At 41.9% G+C, this 23,552-nt stretch overlaps 1 protein-coding gene across 4 annotated transcripts in view; it reads left to right on the top strand.

The window, feature by feature from the left end:
- Nucleotides 1–19,965, top strand: part of ACMSD (aminocarboxymuconate semialdehyde decarboxylase) — a 68,667-nt gene extending 48,702 nt beyond the window's left edge. For all 4 annotated transcript variants that reach the window (XM_033944595.1, XM_033944594.1, XM_033944596.1 and 1 more), the window contains 2 exons: nucleotides 9,395–9,493; nucleotides 19,466–19,965. In XM_033944595.1, the coding sequence (XP_033800486.1) occupies nucleotides 9,395–9,493; nucleotides 19,466–19,528 (162 nt within the window). In that variant the 3' untranslated portion in view covers nucleotides 19,529–19,965. The remainder of the gene's footprint in view (nucleotides 1–9,394; nucleotides 9,494–19,465) is intronic.
- Nucleotides 19,966–23,552: the final 3,587 nt, after the last annotated feature.

The raw sequence follows: 23,552 nt of genomic DNA, 5'->3' as shown, positions 1-23,552 counted from the left end.
TGTACGATAATATTATGCTATTTGAATGTTCTCTATTAAGGTGTTTCATTTGCATTGTACTATAAAAAAAAGCACCTTGGGCCTCTTGGATTGAGACAATGAGGTCATCTTTATCGGTAGACCCAACACTGGATGTGTTTCAGCACAAACGACTGCGGCAGGGCTCTGTACAAAATGATATACTATTCCCTGGGAACTCCGTTCATTGGGCAAGTCTCTCTTGTCTGTATCCTCCTCTACTGCCAACTCCCAATTCCATCCCTTCTACTTTGCCACTCCGTATACCTGGAACAAACTGCCTGACTTGGTATGTCACGTTCCTTCTCTAGCAATATTCAAATCCATGCTAAAAACCCACTTTTTTTAAGCTGCTTTTAAGTTCTAACTCCAACCCACTTGTAAAGTACCTAAGAACAGTACCGGGCAGAGCTTTGGATTCTTGCCCAGAAATAGATAAGAAGAAAAAAAACCAACAAATTTTTAGATTGAATCAGGTTGGGCAGACTAGATGGACCATTTGGGTCTTTATCTGCCGTCATCTACTATGTTACTATGTTATATTTGTTTGTCATTCCCTCTATAGTTCCCCCACCCTATCTGCCTTATCATTCCCTCTGTGATTCACTTTCATAGCAGTGTGTATAGATTTACCTTTTTCGTCCTGTTTGTCTGACACAATTAAATTGTAAACTCTTTCGAGTTGGGACTTTCTATTTCATGTTAATGTACAGCGCTGCATATAAGAACATAAGAACATAAGCAATGCCTCTGCTGGGTCAGACCTGAGGTCCATCGTGCCCAGCAGTCCGCTCTCGCGGCGGCCCAACAGGTCCAGGACCTGTGCAGTAATCCTCTATCTATACCCCTCTATCCCCTTTTCCAGTAGGTAGTTGTCCAATCCTTTCTTAAATCCCATTACCGTACTCTGCCCTATTACGTCCTCTGGAAGTGCATTCCTAGCATTCGTTTTGAATCTGTCCCCTTTCAACTTTTCCGAGTGCCCTCTTGTTCTTTTATTTTTTGAAAGTTTGAAGAATCTGTCTCTCTCCACTTTCTCTATGCCCTTCATGATCTTGTAAGTTTCTATCATATCCCCTCTAAGTCTCCTCTTCTCCAGAGAAAAGAGACCCAATTTCTCCAATCTCTCAGCGTATGAAAGGTTTTCCATACCTTTTATCAGACGTGTCGCTCTCCTCTGAACCCTTTCGAGTAACGCCATATCCTTCTTAAGGTACGGCGACCAAAATTGGACGCAGTACTCCAGATGCGGACGCACCATCGCCCGATGCAACAGCAGAATAACTTCTTTCGTTCTGGTCGCATCTAGATTATGTTCTTACTACCCTCTCATCAATTTCCTTTTTTACTGTCTACCTACAGCTCACCACCTTTCCCTCACCCCCTCCAGTATTTCCCTATCTCAATCCTTTTCCCCCATCATGTGCCCTCCTTTTATTTATCCCCTCCTTCCATCATGTGCCCTCTTTCTCTACCCCTTCCATCTAGTACTTTCTCCTCTCTCTATCCACTTCCATCATCTGCTCCCCTCTTTCTCTCCTCTCATTTCCTTCCTGCATTTGCTCCCTTATCTCTCCCATCTGCACTGTCTGTTAGTTCTATAGAAATGATAAGTAGTAACAGTAGTAGTAGTAGTAGTAAAAGTACATTACAAAAGATATATAATGTAGAAATCGTATATGATTTTTTAAAACATGGATAAGAGTCACACATCATATAAAATGGTTACATCAAAAAGCACATGGCACATTAATATAAATTCTATGAAAATGCACAAAAATAGCAAACAAACATACCACCCTCCCTTTCAATATGCCCGACAGCACGGGCCGGCGTGGTAAATGCTCCAACACCCATAGGAATTGAATTGGCGCTAGAGCATTTGTTGTGTAGCACTCATCGTGTGGCTTAGTAAAAAGACCCACTGATGATATAACTAAACATGCAAATTTAATTATATCATTATGGGCTCCTTTTATCAAGCAGCAGTAAAGCCTTTTACCACAGGCAGGCAAGGTAAATACCCCAACGCTCATAGGAATTGAATGAGGGACAGAGCATTTACCTCGTCGGCAAGTGGTAAAAGGCTCTACCCCTGCTTGATAATAGGAGCCCTATGTTTGTTGTGTAGCATGCTTATCTGTATGTGCTATTTTTCTGCATTCTCATAGAATTTATATTCATGCGCCATGGGGCTCATAATCGAAAGAGAAAAACGTCCCAAAACAGGCCTAAGTCAGCACTTGGACGATCATCAGTCAAAAACAGCAAATAGCATGGAATTGATAAGACCTTTTAGATTTGATTATAATAAAAAGATTAAGTTTGTTTAGATAAGTAGATATATCAAGTTTGGGACATAAATTAATTAATTAAAGGTTTAGCTTAAGGTAGGGAGGACGGGTTCAAGCCGGTGCTATAATCAGGAGTAAGAGAAAAGGTTTCTTTCTCTTGGAAGAAATCCCCAAATGGGATAATTACTCCATAATCTGAGGCTTGTTCCTGTTTATCTAATTAATTATTAGAAAAATCTTCTGCAGCTCATTTTGACTTCTGACTTATTTCAAATCTTCCACTTTTACCCTCCTTGTTATTTTTTGCTTATTTGTCTTATTTACTATCAACAATTGTATTTCTTTCCCCGTTTTTCCCCCTTTTGTTTGGTATGTTCGGTCTGGTTAGTCCAAATTGTTTATTCTGTCCCTCTGAAATTTGTAATTTTAATTTTTGTACATCGCTTAGAATTTTGAATAAGCGATTAATCAAATTTTTAATACACTTGAAAATTGAACTACACCCAAGGTAACTTTACATATCACCATGACCTGAAGAAATGTGAAGCAAATGGTTGTACTCTTTCTCATGCTTCCACACCCTTCTCTCATCCAGTCTTTCTCTCTCATCTGCCCCCACACCTTGCTCTCACCCAATCTCTCTAACACCCTCACACCCTGCCCTTAATGCCTAGTCTCCCATATGCTTTCCACTCTCTTTTTACTCAGTCTCTCTCTCTCTCTCTCTCTCATACTGTATACCCCTACACCATGCTCTCAGTTATCTGTGCCCCCTACCCCCTCACAAGCCAGCCACCCCTCATCTTCCTCCCTACCTCCTAGGCACTTCCACCTCTAAAGCAAAGGGAACATAGCAGATCACACAGAATAATATTAATAGAATTTATTATATAAAGTACACTTGTGAACAAACTACAGACCAATGTCTGACACTGCCAAAAATGGGCTGTGTCTGGGGCATTAGAACTGCTAAAATAAAATAAATACATATAAAAATTCTTGTTAGTAAAAATCAATTACACAACATATCAGAATCTAAAATTAAAAACATGTAAATTAAAAACATGTAAATGCATAAATTTGCGTGCATTGCCTTCTTTGTATTCAAATCTCTTCCATGCATATTCATTATTGGTATCCTGAAAACATGACTGACTGAGTATGTTCCAAGGATGGGACTGAGAAGCCCTGCTCTAGGACAGTACTCTTCACTGTGAAGCCCACAAGCCACTCCTTGTTCTTGTTCTTCTCCGGAGACTTGTTCCTTGTGCTGACTTTGCAACAGCTGTTCAGCTTCCTAGACATAATTTATCTCATGCATTTTCATTGTGGGTCCCTGAAAACCTGACAGGCTAGGTGTCTCCTGCACTAGTATAAACCATTTTCAGCTAATGGAAGTAGCATATTAAAAATGCACTGTAAAAGCTTTAATTGGGTCATATGCAATTTATTTAATCGGTAAATATGCAAGAAAAACATCAGATCAACTAATCTAATCTGCAGAATATGGTTTGGTGAACAAAGCCTCAGTGGATTAATTGGAGAAGGATGCTCTCTATGTATAGCATCAACTCATCTGTAGTATTCTGCTTCTGCAGTATCCCTGCTTTTCTGTTTTCATCTCAACATTTTATAAGACCTTATGCTGACATCTGCTGGTAGCAGTCTCAGCTAAACCTAAAGCAAATCCTACAGTGTCATGAAAATACTCTGTACATATCCTTGAATCACTGTTTCATATTTCCATAAATATATCTAGGGCAAACTGAACTAGGCCCATATGTTTAAGAAAATGTGTAATTTAATGGTTCCAAAGGTAGACTTTGGCCCTAATAAGTCAGCTGCTGACAGAAAGAAGAGTTGGGGGGGGGAAGGGAAAACAAGCACCACACTGTGCTCAGAAGTCTGTTTGTTCTCCCTAACTCTCATGCATGCCTTCCAGTTGGCAAGAGGAGGGCAAAAACTACAGAGGACATATTAGCATTCATTTCAGTATTAGCACCTGAAACTTTGGGGGGGGGGGGGGGGGGAAGAACTCCCCATGCAACTCTTCCTACCTGCTTCTTCCTCCTCTGTTGCTGTTAGCATTCTTTTGCAGTCAAATTCTCAGGGAGAAGGGGGGCATTTGTGTTAGTTTTAAAAATGTAAGTGTATTTTGAAGAGGATGACCAGAATGCTTCTTTGCCCTTTTTTACGTGCAACTTCATTGGCTCCCTTTCGAAACTAGAGTTATTTTTAAATTTGGCTGCATTTGTCATACTTATCCACCCAATTAAAATTATTCTCATCAAATAAGAACACAAGAAACTCGGGTATGTTTATGTACCCCACTCTGAAAGCTTGTCGTTTTAAAAGTTTCTTGGACAAAACTCTGGCTTTTCAAGCGGGGAAAATGAACTCTTAACTGTTTCCTCTAATTGCCCAATCCCAATCTTACCTTGAGTTCAGAAAATCAATAAAAACCAATTTGTTTGGTAAATGTATGCGATGATTTCGCATTATATTATATTGTACTGCATCATATTGTATTCCACTGAATTCCACTGTATTTTGTATCTTTGCTGATATGTCTCAGTTCTCTAGCTGTGAACTTACAGTTGGGCGGTATGTAAGAAAATAAATTATTATTATTCACAATGGTTTTTAATTTTAAAAAAAACAGCAAATAACATTAAAAAGTTATTCATGGTTTTTCTATATTTGTGGTTCTGTTAATCCCTTATCACAGCGAATACAGAAGGAGAAGTGTATACCACTTGATATCCTGATGCTATTGCTCTGCGCATCACGAAGGTCACTACAGTGGCCACTGCCTCGTGGGAAGTCTTTTCCAAGATAGGAATCCCTATGGAAATACTGACAAAGGGACCACCTTTATGTCCAGGATCATAAAGTAGGTGTGTGCCCTACTAAAGCTGAAGACTTTATGGACATCCATTTACCATCTACAGACAGAGGGCCTGGTGGAGCATTTTAATAAAACTCTTAAGCAAATGCTGAGAAAATCTGTGGCTGAAGATGGGAAAAACTGGGATTCTCTCCTTCCATATGTGTTGTTTGCCATACAGGAAGTACCCCAGAGCTTGACGGGGTTTTCTCCACTGAGTTGTTATATGGATGGAGGCTGAGAAGAATCCTGTCAAGAGAGAAATTTGGCTGAATATGTGCTTACTATGCAGGAGAGACTGAAGAAGGCCAGGAAAGTGGCCAAACTCTGCTTGGAGAAGGCTCATGTGGGCCAAAGCTAATCCTACAACCAGAAGGCTGTGCAGAGAGCTTTCCATCCAGTAGAGTCTTGGTCCTCCTGCCATCCTCCGAAAGCAAGCTATTATGTAAGTGGTAAGGAATGTATGAAGCAGTGAAGAACGTACCTGTTAACTACAAGGTGACTCTACCCGACAAGAGAGATAAAGCAAAGGTCTTCTATGTCAGTTTATTAAAGAAATGGATCCCGATGACTGCAGAATTAGTCCAGAAGAATGACTTTGACCAAGAGGTCTGGACTGAGCCAGGACCTCTTCACATTCCGTGTATTGATCAGCTGTCTGCTTCACAGAGAGATGACCTGGAACAATTGGTACATCAAAACCAAGATGTATTTTCAGGGAAGTTGGGCTGAACTCACCTTGCCTCAGAAGTTGGACTCGGGGCCATCCTGGCCCAAGAGGTGAAAGGAGAGGAACACCCTGTGGCCTACATTAGCCGCAAGCTGTTCCCTAGGGAGAGGAAACATATGGTGATTGAGAAGGAAGCTCTAGCTGTCAAATTGGCCTTGGAAATGTTCCAGAATTATTTACTGGGTCAAAACTTCTTGCTGGTTTTGGACCATGCTCCTCTTCAGTGGATGGATCTGCCACAAGGAATCAAATGTACGCATCATGAGGTGGTTCCTTCACCTTCTAGCCTTCAGCTTTGAGATGCGACATCAGGCAAACCAAGAGAATGCGAATGCTCGTTGTCTCAAGAGGTGGACCCTGATATGGCAGGCACTCAACCGGGCATGGTTAAGCTGAGGGTTAGGATATGTGATGGAGTCTTGTGGATACTACTACTCCCCCAGCTGGATACTTCCTCACAATGTCAGAACCACCATAACATAGGGAGCTCTTCCTTAGGGGGAAGTGGCATGGGAAGGAGTCAGGGAAGCAGCTGCCATGAAGTATAAGAAACAGGGCCAGAGCTAGGTTAAGGAAGCCCAGGGGAGGAGAAGGAAGAGGTGATCCCCCATATGTGCCTTGACTACAATCACTAGACACTCTGCTTGGCTGAGATAAACCAAACTTTCCTTTGCTGATCATCTATGGGTCTTGTTTTGAGGTCTGACTGGGACATAGTAACATATAAATGACAGCAGATAAAGACCTGAACAGTTCATCCAGTCTGCTCAATAGTCACACTCATTATATATTCATGCTTAAGTTGTCTTTTCTTTAATATTTCTGTGCAATAGACCATAGAAGTCCAACCGGTACTGTCCTTAGGTTCCTACTGCTGAAGTCACCATTGAAGCCCACTCTAGCCTATCCTAACCATCCTATCACTGGAGCTTCTATCAAAGCCCTCCCCATTCATCCTAAACCAAATCGCCACTGTGTAGGATTGCCCAGTACTTGCCTTAGTTTTTTATACCATTCATTTTCTAATTAGACATTCTTTGTGTTCATCCCACACTTTTTTTTTTATTCTGTCACCCTTTTCATCTCTATTACCTCCCTTGGCAGGGCATTCCAGGCATCCATCACCCTCTCTGTGAAAAAGAATTTCCTAACATTACTCCTAAGTCTGCCACCCCTTATTACCTGTCTTAAGGACTTTTGCAGATTATGTTTGGGGTGTGGCAGCCACAAGCCATAATCCATAAACCCATCTCAAGGCTTTTGCTTCTTGAATACCTTGTCCCTATGAAGTAAAAGGGTTTTTCCTTTTGAGTCAATGAAGAGTTTTTCTTTACTGTACAGACTCAAAAACCCAAACCCCACTCGTGCTGTTACAGCCAGATTAAGGTTTAACTGACATGCTCCCATTTTCTCACACATTAGGACCCTCGGTATGTGTTTCAAGTTTTATTAAAATTTGTTGAAATATCCATCATGAATTCTAAGAGGGGCATAATCGAAAGGGACGTCTCAGTCCGTTTGCGTCCAACTCGCAAGTCGTCCAAAGTAAAAAACAGCCTAAGACACGTTTTTGAAAAATACGTCCAAAAATTTTTTCTGTTTCATAAATTGTCTAATTATATGTCCTGATCTGATCGTCCAAGTCGCTAAAGCATCCATCTTTATACCACATTTCCGTCCAACTTTTTGTCCAAGTCCAAAATGCCTAGAACAAGCCCTGTTGGATGTGGGAGGGGTCTGCAAAGTGATGGACTGAACACCCAGACATGGCACCTAAATAGTGGGGTACCTTACAGGGCACTGCTGTGAACTTAACAAAAAGGGTGCCATGTCTTCTCCTCACTACAGCTCCCTTATAGGTCATGGTGAGCCCCCCAAACCATCTCCAGAATCCTCTAGACCCACTTATCTACCACCCTAATAGCCCTTATGGCTGCAGGAGTCACTTATATGCTAGTAAAAAAGGGTTTGGGGGGTATATAGGGGAGTGCACATGTTTAAGTATCAATACAGTGATTACAGGAGCTTATGGACATGGGTCCTCCTCTCTATGGGTCCCTAACCCACCTCCAAGACGACTTAAGCCGCCTCTGTGCTGGACGATTAGGCTTTCCTATGCCAGGCAACCAGGTGATGATGGTCTGGAGGCTGAATTTTAAAGGTGTGATTAATATTTTATGGGTGGGGGGGGGTCGGTGATCTCTGGGATAGTGTGTGGGGGTCTGTATTATGTGTTTGCAGTGCTTAACTGGTGACTTTAGGTGGGTTTTTGTGACTTAGACCATGTTTTACATGGTCTAAATCACAATGTCCAAGTTCCGTCTAGGCTCTGTTGTTAAACTTTCGGTTATAGATACTGTACGACTAAGTCTAAGCCGGCCCACATCCCGCCCAACTCCTGCCCTCGACATACCTCCCGAAACACCTCATTTAGCTTTTGGACGTTGAGCAGCACTATGAAGGCCTAGGTTGTTAAGAAATACGTCCAAAACACGTTTTTAGTATCGGCACTTGGACATATTTGGGAAATGTTCATCCAAGTGCCTACTTAGGCTGGTTTTTGGACGTTTTTCTCTTTCGATTATGAGCCCCTAAGCTTTTACAATGTTAAAAACAAGGGGGAGACTTATAAGGACATATTGACAAGACATATTAAAGACTTAAAACAAAAACAATAGGTAAGTTTGGTGAAATACAATAATTACAGGAAAAGCAAACATAAAAAAGGAATGAACATGAAAAGGGTGAAGGAGAAGGTCTTCTTTGAAAAATAAAGAGGCTAGAAGTGGAGAGAATATAGAAAAAGTAAGAGTTACAAGGAAGAGGTTGTTACTAAAAAGCGTCTTTGAAAAGGAAACACTTTAGTCCGCCTATGAATTTATCTAAGTCTTTTCCGTCCTCAGAGTATTTGGTAGGGAATTCCAAATTGTGGGGGCTGTAACTGAGAAAGGTGGTTCGACGAGTGCCAATAATTTTTAAGAAGGGGACATGAAGGAGATGTTGGGAGGTGGATCTCAGAGCTCTGGGAGGATCATAGGGCATGAGGGTTCTATCAATGAAAGCAGGTTCGTTGGATTGTAGGGTTTTGAATGTAAGGATAGCTATTTTGTAAGTTATTCTATGGGGAATTGGAAGCCAATGGGCTTTTTTAATAGAGGGGTAGCATGGTCGTATTTCTTGGAATTAGTTATGACTTTTATGGCAGTGTTTTAGAATAGTTGAAGGCGTCTGATATCTTTTTGACATAAACCTTTGTATAATTAGTTGCAGTAGTCTATTTTTGAAAATGATGAGAGAGTGGATAAGGATAGTTTACCTATACTATAAATCCTACCTATGTATTTATTGTTAATGGGCGATACTGATCTGGTAGAAGTATTTCTACAAGTTTCTGTGGGGGATATTAATGTCAGTATCTCCCCCTTTATCCCTTAATATTAACAGACAATAATATTCTATTTTCAGGATAAAGTGCTTTTAGGATCGGACTATCCTTTCCCACTTGGAGAACATATACCAGGACAACTGATTGATTCCATAGAAGAGTTTGATGATGAACTCAAGGTATGATTTTCAACATTCTTATTTTTACTCTTATTGTTCCCTTTATCATTGTTTCATGACTTGCATTTAAAACATTTCAAATGGTAAGATCATGTATCAATTGGTTATAATTTAGGCAACATAAGCAGGATGTCTTATAAGATCTAAGTCTCCTCAATTATCTACTGTCAAAAAAGGGGATATCTTTCCACTTTGTGTTGTTGGATGTTTAAAAAGCTGTTTATGAGAGCCTGGAAAAGATATTCTAAATGAGCAGGAGTCAGAGCCTTCCTATATTTTGCATAGTCGGGATCCTTTCTGCCCTCCATTCCACTCCACTCCAACCCAACCCATCATTCACACATGGATATCACTAAGCTTACACAGAGCTGTGAATACCAAGGTGGTTATTTTAGCAGTTCTGTTCTTGTTGTGGACAACTAAAAACTGGCATTTAGATTTCCAAACTGTATGAATGTCCAAATCCCAATTGTATAAAGCTATGATGTTGACATCTAACACTGCAGTATGTCCAGATGGCAAAAGGATGTGGTCTGGTTATGTTTTGGGAGGGACTAGTTGGAGATAAAAATATGGATGTCCAACTCTGATCACAGAAGGGGAAGGGATGTACCATATTTTTTGCACCCTAGATTTAGAGATGGAAAACAAGAAAAAAACATTCTGAACCAAATTGTGCACCCAGCACCCCTCACTCCCTGCCCAACCAGGCTATGCAGCCAGCCCCTCTCCCTGCCAGACTCTGCACCCTGTACCCCCGCCCTGCCCTATACCCCTGTTCAGACAGATTCAGGTAACTTTACTGCAGCGGTTCTCAACAGGTGTGTGAACACCCCAGAAGTATGTCACAAGAAGCCAGCATACAAGCAAAGGAGTGGCTCCAGTGGTGTGCAGGCATGGTGTAAAAAAATGTTTTGCTGGAATCCCCGGGATCTGCCAGATCTTTAATAGCAGCAGCATCCTCCCCTCTCCAAGACTCCAGTTCTTTCAGCCCTTTGGTACCATCCTCCTCTCCCTCTGCGTTCATTACCTTCTCAGATATCTACTCACTGAGGAAATACGACCACATCACAGTGGCATACTTCGACTCACACAGGTTCCCAATACAAGCAAGAATACATTTCAGATTCTACTGCCTACTATTCAAAGCCATAAATGGAACAGCCCAGCCTACTGGAACAATCAACTAATTCAAACCACCACAACCAGACATAGGAGAACCCATGCATAATTCACGCACCCTCCAATCAAAAACATCAAACAAAAAAATGTACGATGCCCTCCTAGCCACTCAAGCAGCAAAACTAGACCAGTACTTACTCCAACTTACTGATCTCGACCACAGACTACAAAACCTTCAGAAAAGAAATATAAACCCTGCTATTAAAAAACTCCATAATGACAAACTAACACAGCAAGATCCATCTCAAGCCCCATTTGCAATCCACTTCACCCTTTAGCATCTACGAAAATGTCCAGACAACTCCTAATGTACTCCTAAATGTCCTGCCCAACACACACAAGCCTATATGAGACAAAAAATACAATACAACCACACTCTCAAAACGTTTTGCAGCACAACAAACACACATACCATGTAAGAACTACGGAGTAATTCACAAATAGTCTCTCAAATCATTGAATAGAAACAAAACAGGGATTAACAAGCAACCGAAGAGCAGGCTTAATGTTGTGAAAATTATCACGAGGTAGGAAAAAGCCTCATATCCCCTCCTACGACCCAACAATATATTAAAACTGTAGAGAAATGGGAGGCTTTATAGGGGTAAATGTAATCACTGGCCTAAAAAAACCTCCTCTTGTAATGTTTCACTAAACAAAAGCCTTGTGCAATGCAATAGGATCCCTGAGTTGTTTATAATGCATTGAGAGACTAAGAAGTGATCTAACAACTAGTGCTTAAACGCTCTCATTGGAACAAAGCTGGTTATGTCAGAAAGAAAAAATCCCACACGTCGACGATGGCCAGCGTTTCGCTTCAAAAAAGCTGCCTCAGGACGTACAGGTAATCAATCTCTTAGTGAAGCTCCGAGTGAAAAAACAAGGTGGCTTCTCAGGCAGCTTTTTTGAAGCGAAACACTGGCCATCGTCAACGTGTGGGATTTTTTCTTTCTGACATAACCAGTTTTGTTCCAATGAGAGCATTTAAGATCACTTCTTAGTCTCTCAATGCATTATAAACAACTCAGGGATCCTATTGCATTGCACAAGGCTTTTGTTTAGTGAAACATTACAAGAGGAGGTTTTTTATGCCAGTGATTACATTTACCCCTATATAAAGCCTCCCATTTCTCTACAATTTTAATATATTGTTGGGCCGGAGGAGGGGATACGAGGCTTTTTCCTACCTCGTGATAATTTTCACAACATTAAGCCTGCTCTTCGGTTGCTTGTTAATCCCTGTTTTGTTTCTATTCAATGATTTGAGAGACTATTTGTGAATTACTCCGTAGTTCTTACATGGTATGTGTGTTTGTTGTACTCCTAAATGTCCTGACAACTCATATGTAATCCGCCTTGAACCACAAGGTAATGGCGGAATAGAAATCACTAATGTAATGTAATTCTGTCCTGCCCCCAGTCCTACAAACCTCTCTATTCTTCTAGCAGTTGTAACAACTCACAGCCTGGGAAATTGTGTCAGCTAGATAGGATGCAGCATAGTTGGATCAGGGTCAGCCCAAGCAGTGACTTACTGCTGCTGGAAGATGCAAGGCCAGACAGAAAAGAACGCAAGCGGAAAGCGAAGGCTTCCTACTACTACTACTACTTATCAGTTATATAGCGCTGAAACGCGTACACAGCGCTGTACATTTTGACATTTATAGACAGTTCCTGCTTGGAAGAGCTTACAATCTAACTTGGACAGACAGACATATAGGGTTGGGGATGCAGAACCCAAGGTGACAGCACTCTCAGGGGGGGAGGGGGGAGGCGGTTTCCAGGAACCGAGCCCCTGCAGATATGGAGGATCAATTGTACAGTACATAAATATTATATGCTCAACAGAATGAACTGATTTAAGTTTGGATTAATTTATGTACTGTTTGAAGATTGCAAGTACTGCCTTTTCAAAAATCTCAAGATTTTTTCTCATTTGGTATGCTTTTCGTACAAAAAAGTATACTTAAAAATCTTGCCATAAATAAATTATTCCTGTTTAAGACAGAGTAGATGATGTTGAAATGTAGAAAAGCATATGTGTCCCATGTCAATTTGAATATTTACCATTATTCACAGTTCGTCTGTAACATACCATTTATCACATGCCCCACTAGTCTCTCAGGGGCATCCCCACCTGGGCAAAGTGATCACCTTCCAGGCTGGAGACCAGCAGGGGCGCCCCCAACACTCCTCACAGCTCAGAGCTTCCTCGACTGGTTGATATAGGAAGGCGGCAGGCACTGTTCTTGGGCCGCAGCAGGACCTAGACTCGTGGCGCAATGACGTCACTCCCCAGCCGCGTGCTTCTCCTGCCGGTTCTCTGCGTGCCAATACCACAACAGAGCCTCAGCCCACGAGGGAGGCCAGCATGCTGCTACTGTGTGCACACCCTGCCTAAAACATCAGTAGACTCCATACAGTTTGGAAGGTTCCGGGGGGGAGGAGGAAGAGAGGTTACTTTCGCTCCATAAGATGCACCCCTATTTCACCCACTTTTTTGGAGGAAAAAAGTACATCTTATGGAGTGAAAAATACGGTACATATCAAAAAAGATGGATGTCCATTATTTAAATCTGGTATTTCACACATCCAGATTACAAAAAGGTGCTCAGATTGAGTAGATGTCCACTGGAGCGATTAAGGCACCACACTTCCTTAATCATCTAGGGACAGAAAAATAACTAATACCAGGGGCACCTGCAAGCTTAAAGCCTATTGATGTAGTGTACATTTAGGTGTACTGCCAAGTTCGTTAGCTAGTCAGCACTTCACGGCACACAAAAAAATATACACACACACAAGATAAGGCTAATTATGCTGCTTTATTGGCTACATAAATTGCAGGGCAGTAAAATACTGAGCACATCTGATATAGATTTAAATTGCGAGGCAAATATACAAAGCACTAATAATTCAAAATGACATCACCATGATTGATTTATGACATAACCGTTCCTCACAGCTGACTGGGGAATCCTTTCCAGGCAGTGATAGACTGGGTCAACCAGCACGCTGATGGATTCTAAAGGAAAAGTCCCAGGATTACCTCTTATATACTTTTTTCACACTACCTCTTGTCCTGTCTCACACACTGTTCATTTATGCAGTAAACAACAGGTGTTTCTGTTAACTCCTGGCTGGAATGTTGTCCGCTGTTCGACCTCCATCTCTTATCACAGTATCCTGAGATTCATAGTTCTTTCTCACACACCAGATTCCACAGGCCTGCTTCTGAGAAATGGCTGCACATTCAGGTAAAGTGGGTATTTTTCTGTTCCTGGAGAGCTCACAATAAAAAAAAAAAAAAAAAAAAAAAAAGATACAAACAGCTTAAGTGGGATTTGAAACTAGATCCTCTGATTCTCAGCCCTCCGCTTTGCATAGATGTCTTTGAGGCCATTTTATAAGATGGCTGTTCCTTCACTGGCACACAGACATCAACGTCCCTTGTTTTATTCCTCCTGTCTCTGCTATCCCTATTTGATTGAGTTCCTTTCTTCCTGGGTCTACAACAATTGATAAAATCAAACTGGTAGGAAGAAAATTGGTAGGAGATGACAATTGGTAAGATCTTCGTCCTACCAATTTTTGTATCAAATTGCCTTACACAATTGTCCTACCGCTACCAATTGCACTGCACACACCCCTCCCAACACTCCACTTACTTCCTGACACCTTTCTGACATCTGCACAGACCCCTCTCAATACCCCACATACCAGACACATAAAAACATAAGACTAGCCTTACTGGGTCAAACCAATGGTCCATCAAGCCCAGTAGCCCATTCTCACAGTGGCCAATCCAGGTCACTAGTACCTGGCCAAAACCCAAGGAATATCAAACTTCCCCCATGTCTTTCTCAATAACAGACTATGGACTTTTCCTCCAGGAACTTGTCCAAACCTTTCTTAAAACCTTTCTTCTTTCCACAACCTCTGGCAATGCATTCCAGAGCTTAACTATTCTCTGAGTGAAAAAAATGTCCTCCTATTGGTTTTAAAATGATTTCCCTGTAACTTCATCGAGTGTCCCCTAGTATTTGTAATTTTTGACAGTGAAAAATCGATCCACTTGTACCCGTTCTATTCTACTCAGGATTTTGTAGACTTCAATTATATCTCCCCTCGGTCGTCTCTTTTCCAAGCTGAAAAGCCCTAACCATTTTAGTCTTTCCTCATATGAGAGGAGTTCTATCCCCTTTATCATCTTGTTCGCTCTTCTTTGAACCTTTTCCAGAACCACCATATCTTTCTTGAGATAAAGAGACCAGAATTGAATGCAATACTCCAGATGAGATCACACCATGGAGCGATACAGAGGCATTATAACATTCTTAGTCTTGTTAACCATCCCTTTTTTAATAACTCCAGCATCCTGTTTGCTTTTTTGGCCGTCGCTGCCACACACTAACTTGCAGGTTTCATCGTATTGTCTACGATGATACCCAGATCCTTTTCTTGGGTGCTAATCTTCAAGGTAGACCCTAGCATCCGGTAACTGAGATTTAGGTTATTCTTCCCAATGTGCATCACTTTGCATTTGTCCACATTAAATTTCATCTGCCATTTGGACACCCAGTCTTCCAATTTCCTAAGATCCGCCTGCAATTTTTCACAATCCGTATGCATTTTAACAGCTTTGAACAGTTTTAGTGTCATCTGCAAATTTAATCACCTCACTTGTCGTTCCAATTTCCAGATCATTTATAAATAAGTTAAATAGCACTGGTCCTAGTACAGACCGCTGCAAAACTCCACTGTTTACTCTCCTCCATTGAGAAAAATTACCATTTAACCCTACCCTCTGTTTCTACCCAATAACCATTTCCTAATCCACAACTGAACTGTGCCACCTATCCCATGACACTTTAATTTTCTCAGGAGGCTCTCGTGAGGACTTTATCAAAAGCTTTCTGAAAATCTAGATACACTATAACAACCGGCTCACCTTTATCCACATGTTTATTCACACCTTCAAAGAAGTCAAGCAAATTTGTGAGGCAAGATCTTCCTCACCCATGCTGACTCCGTCTCATTAAATCATGTTTTGTCTATGTGTTCCACAATTTTATTTTTTATAATTGTTTCTACCATTTTGCCCGGCACTGAAGTGAGGCTTACCGGTCTGTAATTTCCCAGATCTCCCCTGGAGCCCTTTTTAAAACTTGGCGTAATATTGGCCACCTTCCAATCTTTAGGTACTACAGATGATTTTAGCGACAGATTACAGATCACTAATAGAAGGTCAGCAATTTCATGTTTGAGTTCCCTTAGTACCCTAGGATGTATACCATCTGGTCCTGGTGATTTATCACTTTTTAATTTGTAGATTTACCGAGATTTCTTTCAATTCCTCCGCATCATCATCCTTGAAAATCATTTCCAGTTTAGGCCTTCAAGGGGATCAAGCAGGCAGGCAGGCAGGCCTTCAAGAGGGGGTGGGGACAGGCAGGCAGGTCAGGTAGATCTCTTACATCTTCTTCTGTAAAGACTGAAGCAAACAATTCATTCAGTCTTTATGCTTTGACATTATCCTCCCTGAGTGCCCCTTTTGCTCCTTGGTCATCCAACGGTCCCACAGATTCCCTCACAGGTTTTCTGCTTCTGACGTACCTTAAAAAATTGTTATGAGTTTTTGCCTCTTTTGCAAGTTTCTCTTTATAATCTTTCTTAGCTGTCTTTATCAATGCTTTGCATCTGCACACACCCATACCTTTCCCCTGCTACGATCAGCTCAGTTGGCTGTGGCCAGCAGAAAATCTCCCCCTACCCCCCAAATTGGCATGAAGGATGCTCACTCACTCCTGCCTGACTCCTCTGACACCCCCCACCCATAACTGGAAGAAGGGATGCCCTGATGCCTGAATGACCCGACACCACCCATACCCCCAAGCACCCCTCTACCTGTAGAAGAAGACCAGCAAGAGAATACCCACTCCCTCTTGCTGACAGGCCCGCCTCTTCAAAACTGAGGGCCTTCCTCTTCCTGGTGCATCCTGAGATACACTGGAAGAGGCCTAAGGCCATTTCTAATGGTGTTTTTAAATTAATTTAGGCATCGGTAGGGTGCCGGTCTTAGAATTTCCCCCTAAGTTTTCAAGAGGAGGGTGGCATGGAAATATCAGATATTTTACATGTTAGCAGATCTGTTACTTATATCTACTTGGAAAAGTTTAGGGATGAAAGATACCTTGTGCTGTTTCATTATAGGAAGATAGATTTCTTCATAAAGGAGGTTAATAAATACCAATAAATAAATAAATAATGGGGTTCCCCCAAGAGTCTGTGCTTGGACCGCTGTTTTTTTAACATGTTAATAGAATAACTAGTGAGATAATTAAAATTTGTTGATGACACAAACCCCGATAAGCGTTTTAGCGTGCACTGATTTAGCATGTGCTAATTGATTTAGCATACGCTAAACACTAACGTGTCCATAGGATATAATGGATGCATCAGCATTTAGCGAGCACGCACTAAATCAGTTAGCGCGCGTTAAATCGGCTACCGCACCTTAGTAAATGGACCCAAAAGTTGTTCAGAGTTGCTAAATCGCAAGAAGATTGTGGAAAAATTGCAAGAGGATCTTGCGAAACAGGGCATCAAAGAGGCATGTGACATTTAATGTGAGGAAGTGCAAAATGATGCATGTGAGAAAGAGGAACCCGCTCTATAGCTGCGTGATACAGGGTTCCACAGTAGGAGTCAGCGCCCAGGAAAAGGATCTAGGTGTCATTGTTGATAATAGAATGAAATCCTCAACTTAGTATACAGCAGCGGCTAAGAAAGTAAGCAAAATGTTAGGAATTATGAGGAACAGTATGGAAAACAAAGAAGAGAATGTTACAATGCCTTTGTATTGCTCAATAATGCAGTCACACTGTGTGTAATTCTAGTCACTGCGTCTCAAAAGATATAGCAGAATTAGAAAAGATGCAAAGACGTGACAAAATGATAAAGGAGATGACATAAGAATTGCTGCTGCTGGGTCAGACCAGTGGTCCATCGTGCCCAGCAGTCCTTTGGTCAAAGGCCCTTTGGTCAAAGGCCAGCGCCCTGAGACTAGCCCTACCTGCGTATGTTCTGGTTCAGCAGGAACTTGTCTAACTTTGTCTTGAATCCCTGGAGGGTGTTTTCCCCTATAACAGCCTCCGGAAGAGCGTTCCAGTTTTCTACCACTCTCTGGGTAAAGAAGAACTTCCTTATGTTCATATGAAATCTATCCCCTTTCAATTTTAGAGAGTGCCCTCTTGTTCTCCCTACCTTAGAGAGGGTGAACAACCTGTTCTTATCTATTAAGTCTATTCCCTTCAGTACCTTGAATGTTTCGATCATGTCCCCTCTCAATCTCCTCTGTTTGAGGGAGAAGAGGCCCAGTTTCTCTAATCTTTTGCTGTATGGCAACTCCTCCAGCCCCTTAACCATCTTAGTTTCTCTTCTCTGGACCCTTTCGAGTAGTACCGTGTCCTTCTTCATATACGGTGACCAGTGCTGGACGCAGTACTCCAGGTGAGGGTGCACCATAGCCCGGTACAGCGGCATGATAACCTTCTCCAATCTGTTTGTGATCCCCTTCTTAATCATTCCTAGCATTCTGTTTGCCCTTTTCGCCACCGCCGCACATTGCATGGACGGCTTCATCAACTTGTCAATCAGAACTCCCAAGTCTCTTTCCTGGGAGGTCTCTCCAAGTACTGCCCCGGACATCTTGTATTCATGCATGAGATTTTTGTTACCTACATGCATCACTTTACACTTATCCACATTGAACCTCATCTGCTATGTTGATGCCCATTCCTCGAGCCTGATTATGTCACGTTGCAGATCTTCGTAATCCCCCTGTCTTCACTACTCTGAATAACTTCGTATCGTCCACAAATTTAGTCACCTCACTCGTCATACCAATGTCCAGATCATTTATAAAGATGTTGAAGAGCACGGGTCTAAGCACCGAGCCCTGCGGAACCCCACTGGTGACGTTCTTCCAGTCCGAGAATTGTCCATTTACCCCCCCCCCCACACACACACACACACACACTCTGTTTCCTATGCTCCAGCCAGTTTTTAATCCACATGAGTATTTCACCCTCAATTCCATGGCTCGCAATTTTCCAAAGTAGTCGTTCATGACTTCCTTATGAGGAAAGGCTAAAGTGGCTAAGGTTCTTCAGCCTGGAGAAGAAACGGCTCAAGGGAAATAAGATAGAGGTTTATAAAATACTGAGTGGCGTGGAACAGGTATTCGTAGATGTGAATTGCTTGTTTACTCCTTCCAAAAATACTAGGACGAGGGGGAATGCAATGAAACTACTAAGTAGTAGATTTAAAACAAACTAGAGAAAATATTTATTTACTCAACATGTAATTAAACTCTAGAGAATGTGGTGAAAATAGTTAGCTTAGCAGGATTAAAAAAAGGTTTGGATAATTTCCTATTAAAAAAAAAGTCCATAAGCCATTGTTAAGATGGACTTAGGAAAATTCACTGCTTAATCTTAGGATAAGCAGCACAAAATATTTTTACTCTTTGGGATCTTGCCAGGAACGTGTGACCTGGAATGGTAGATGGATCTTCGGTCTGTCCAAGTAGAAAAACTCTTTGTTCTTTTAACTATGGGCTCCTTTTACTAAGCTGCGATAGTGGTTTTAGCACATGCCAAATTTCCGCGGCTAGACGCTAATGCCAGCATTGAGCTGGCATTAGTTCTAAAAGGAGCCCTATAATATAGAACTGGTATTTTTAATGTATGCTACAAAACAAATCATCGTCTTTTTTTTTTTTTGTAGGAAAAACTAAAGGCTGACAATGCTCTGTCATTTTTGGGTCTTCGGAGGAAACAATTTGAATGAGAAAAGGTACAGAAACCAGCAGTGATAATCCTCAAATTAAACCTGCCAGCCAGTGGCTTCAATGGATAGTGCAATGACAACAGCTAACGCAATGCTCAATATGTGGAAATATCACAGTACCACACCACTAGACAGAAAACCGATATGGTTTATTGGAACAGAACAAATGGAGTGACATTTTACATATAAGCAAAACTATAAACTAAGGAAGGACTGGAGTTATACAGTTATATTGCATACAAGAGTACTCTTCCAAAACTCAGTCCATACTCAGTTCATTTTATTTTGGGTAGTTTTTGAGTTATGCAATTTAATATTGTTCATCCTGTGCCACAACTCACTAAGTCTGTGGTATTTTAATGGTGTTGTGCTGAATACTCCATGCAAAACTTACTCAAAAAGCCACTACTGTACTGATTTCTCTCAAAACTGCTACTGGTGGACTATGAGTGAATTTTGGAAAAGTGCTCTTCAACTTCTCCTCTTGATATTTACCATATGACCCTTCCTTCCTGCCTAGCAGCATAAAGCTTTGTTTCATACAATGAAACAAGCTTGGACAAAATTATTAGGATTTACAAGCCTGGCCACAGCATGTGCAATCTGCGACAAGAGGCAAACAGCACATCAGAAGACTCATTCAGCATATTCTATATTAAATGGACATACATTAGTGCCTTAGTCTGTGATCTTTAAAAATATTGACCACAGTGTTCTAGATCAAACAAAATGAGCATGGGACTCAACTTACCAAGGTAATATTGACATGGAAATAATAGCAACTTAGCAGATGTTGTCTTATTTTCCCCAATCTTACCTTTACCCTGCAACAATTTCCCTTGCCAGTGGTTAGAGCTATAGCCTCAGGACCCTGAGGTTGGGGGTTCAAACTGCTCCTTGTGACCCTGGACAAGTTACTTAATCCCCCATTGCCCCAGGTACATTAGATAGTGTGAGCCCACCAGGACAGAAAGGGAAAAATGCTTGAGTACCTGAATGTAAACCATTTAGGTTATAAGAGGTATATAAATATTTAAATAAATATAGCTGCTGCCAAGTCTCACAATCTGATCATCTTTTCTAGCATATATATTTTCATTATTATTCTTTACAAGCCTTTTGGCCCTCTACCATTCTGGACTGAGTTCAAAGAAGTGTGGGATGAACACAGAGAATTTAGAATCAGAAAATAATCTATATAATAAAACCGTAGGCGGCGCATGCGCAGTCTTATCGGCGTGCTTCCATGATCCGTATGTCCGTGGCCGCCAAGACTGCAGCATGCCCCGCTCTTACTACGGCCCCACTGCCCTACACTCTCCAGAAGGACTGGACTGTACGAGTCCCCAGCAGAAGCGCGTCGGCTCGAGCCACTTCTCATCTCTGCCTTGATTACACATAACAATAAAAAATGCCCCAGACGTTAACACCAGCCAGAGAGCAAGAGGAGCGCCTGCGATCCACTGTCACGTGAGCCCTGCATTTGACACATAGGAAGTGTGCATGCGCGGCTTACGATTCTTTGAAAGATGCGGCGGTGGCTAATCTCACGATCCCCGCCTGCGTTGGACTTCCGACGCAGGCGGGGATCATGAGAGGAGCCACCGCCGCATCTTTCAACTAAAAAAAAACAAAAAACCAAGGCGGATGTCGGCCCGATGGCTGGAGTTCACCGCTGAGTCCCGTGAGGAGTGCTTCCCTCAACAGGAACCGTCGGGTCTAATTCAAATACTCCCAGCAGGTCGGGAGGGGGCGGAGCAGGCTCGCACGCCTGGCGCGGACCGGACAGGAACTAGACTCCCTGCAGGAGCCATCCTGTTGGCTGGAGATCACCGGACTGGACAGGGGGAGCAGGTAAGGGGGTGCTGCAGTACAGGAGGAGCGGGGAAGAGGTGATTCTGGACAGGGGGGGAGGTAACAGGAAGGGAGGCCTACTGCTGGATAGGGGAAGCAGGGAAGAGGTACTGCTAGACCGGGAGGGGGGGGGGGGATAAAAGGAAGGGAGAAGGGCTCCTGCAAAGGAGAATAGCTACTGCTGGATATGGGGAGCTGGAAATGGGGTGATGCTGAACAGGGGGAGATAAAAGGAAAAGGGCTACTGCTATATAGGGGGAGCAGGGAATGGGTGGGGGTGCTGCTGGACAGGGAGGAAGTAAAAGTAAGGGAGAAGGGCTGCTAGCACCCGTTAATGTAACGGGCTAAACAACTAGTATTAAATATTGAACTAAGGCCAGTACTGGGCAGACTTGCAAGGTCTGTGTCTGTATATGGCCTTTTGGTGGAGGATGGGCTGGGGAGGGCTTCAATGGCTGGGAGGGTGTAGATGGGCTGGAGTAAGTCTTAACAGAGATTTCGGCAGTTGGAACCCAAGCACAGTACAGGGTAAAGCTTTGGATTCTTGCCCAGAAATAGCTAAGAAGAAAAAATTTAAAAATTTAAATTGAATCAGGTTGGGCAGACTGGATGGACCATTTGGGTCTTTATCTGCTGTCATCTACTATGTTACTATGTTAAATAAACTTTTCAGAATAGCTATGAGATTGATGAGATATATGTCTGTTGGTTTTCAAAATACACAATACAGTGTCACAAACACTCCTCAGAGCAGAATTGAACAATGACAAAACCTATGCTCTGGCGTGTCCCCTACTACCAGGGGTATCCTCAGGTCTTTTAGTCGGCCCTAGGTGACTGCCTAGGTCTGGGTGAGAAAGGGTAAGTACTGGCTTCAAAATACCAAAACTCAGGAAATTTCAGCGAGAGCTACTCTGCTTGTGTCCTTTTGTTTTCTTGCAAGACAAAGAAGCTGTTCTTCATCTTTTTTATGGAACTGAAAATGTTGAATTTTATGATCACAAGATTGCTATTTTTCCTGATGTTTCAAAGTGGACGCAGGCTAGATGTAAGAAATTTTTGACGCTTCGTCAGTTAGTTTTGGGTTTGGGAGCATCCTATCAACTTAGATTTCCTTGTAAATGTTGTATTACTTATCAGGCGAACAAATATATTTTCTATGAACCAGAACAATTGCAATTTTGGGGGGAAGAAAAGGCTGCCATTAAGGCTCCAGACCCCTCCGTAATCTCCGCTACTCAAGCCTAAATGTAAATAACCAAAAAAACCCTGTCGGAACCCTGTATTTCTGAAGGACGTGTTAATATTACCGTGAATGATTTCTTAAAGTCAACTTCCCTTGATTGGGTATGGCTTCACCTCATTCTAATGTGGACTATGATCTTGGTATTAGTAATAGGAGTGAAGGTTTCACCCCTTTTCTTGTGTTTTGATAATAATTTCTTCAATGTATATTTAATTTCCTGTATCAAAGTTTTTGTTCTTTGAGGTGAAAATCAATAAATTTAAAAACAAACAAAAAAAAATACCAAAACTCAGTCAGAATTCTTCAAAAATCAATGATAGTTCTTATTCTGACCTCAGTGGTCAAAAGGTAAAGCATATAGGCAAATACATGCAGCTTTCCACAAGAACCAGTTTCAAAGAAAAATAAAGGTTCAAAAGAAAACACATACCGTTTGTCTTGCCTGAGACCATCCACTCTGGCTCAGCATGGAAATTATATACTTGCATTCAAAAAACAAAACTTTCTTTCTGCAGCAGTTGTTTAAAGGCATGAAAAAGGTATTCACAGCATTTGCATATAGTCAGGTTATATCTCATAGCAGCAGACAGTTTATATACTGTATTTTTCACGCTAATGCCTGGGCCCGGACACTTCCCTAATTGAGCCGGCACATCAGGATGGGTTCTTTCTCTCTCTCTCTCTCTCTATATATATATATCTATCTATCTATATCTATCTATATCTATATCTATATCGGGTGGGTTTGAGATATAGATATAGATTACTGGGAAGTCAACGCATTTCCTCCCTCATTGCTACCTCATTTCTTACCTTTGTCGGCAGAGATGCCCAATCCTCAACAGTTGATGAAATCTGTGTCCAGAATTATCTCAGCACTGCTTCTGTAAGGTGTGCCAATATTGGTGGCATCCTCATCAGCCA

The sequence above is a fragment of the Geotrypetes seraphini genome, chromosome 5 (assembly GCF_902459505.1).
Source record: "Geotrypetes seraphini chromosome 5, aGeoSer1.1, whole genome shotgun sequence".
NCBI lineage: Eukaryota > Metazoa > Chordata > Amphibia > Gymnophiona > Dermophiidae > Geotrypetes > Geotrypetes seraphini.
Note: the sequence above shows the minus strand (reverse complement) of the source record. Positions and strands in the feature narration are given on the sequence as shown.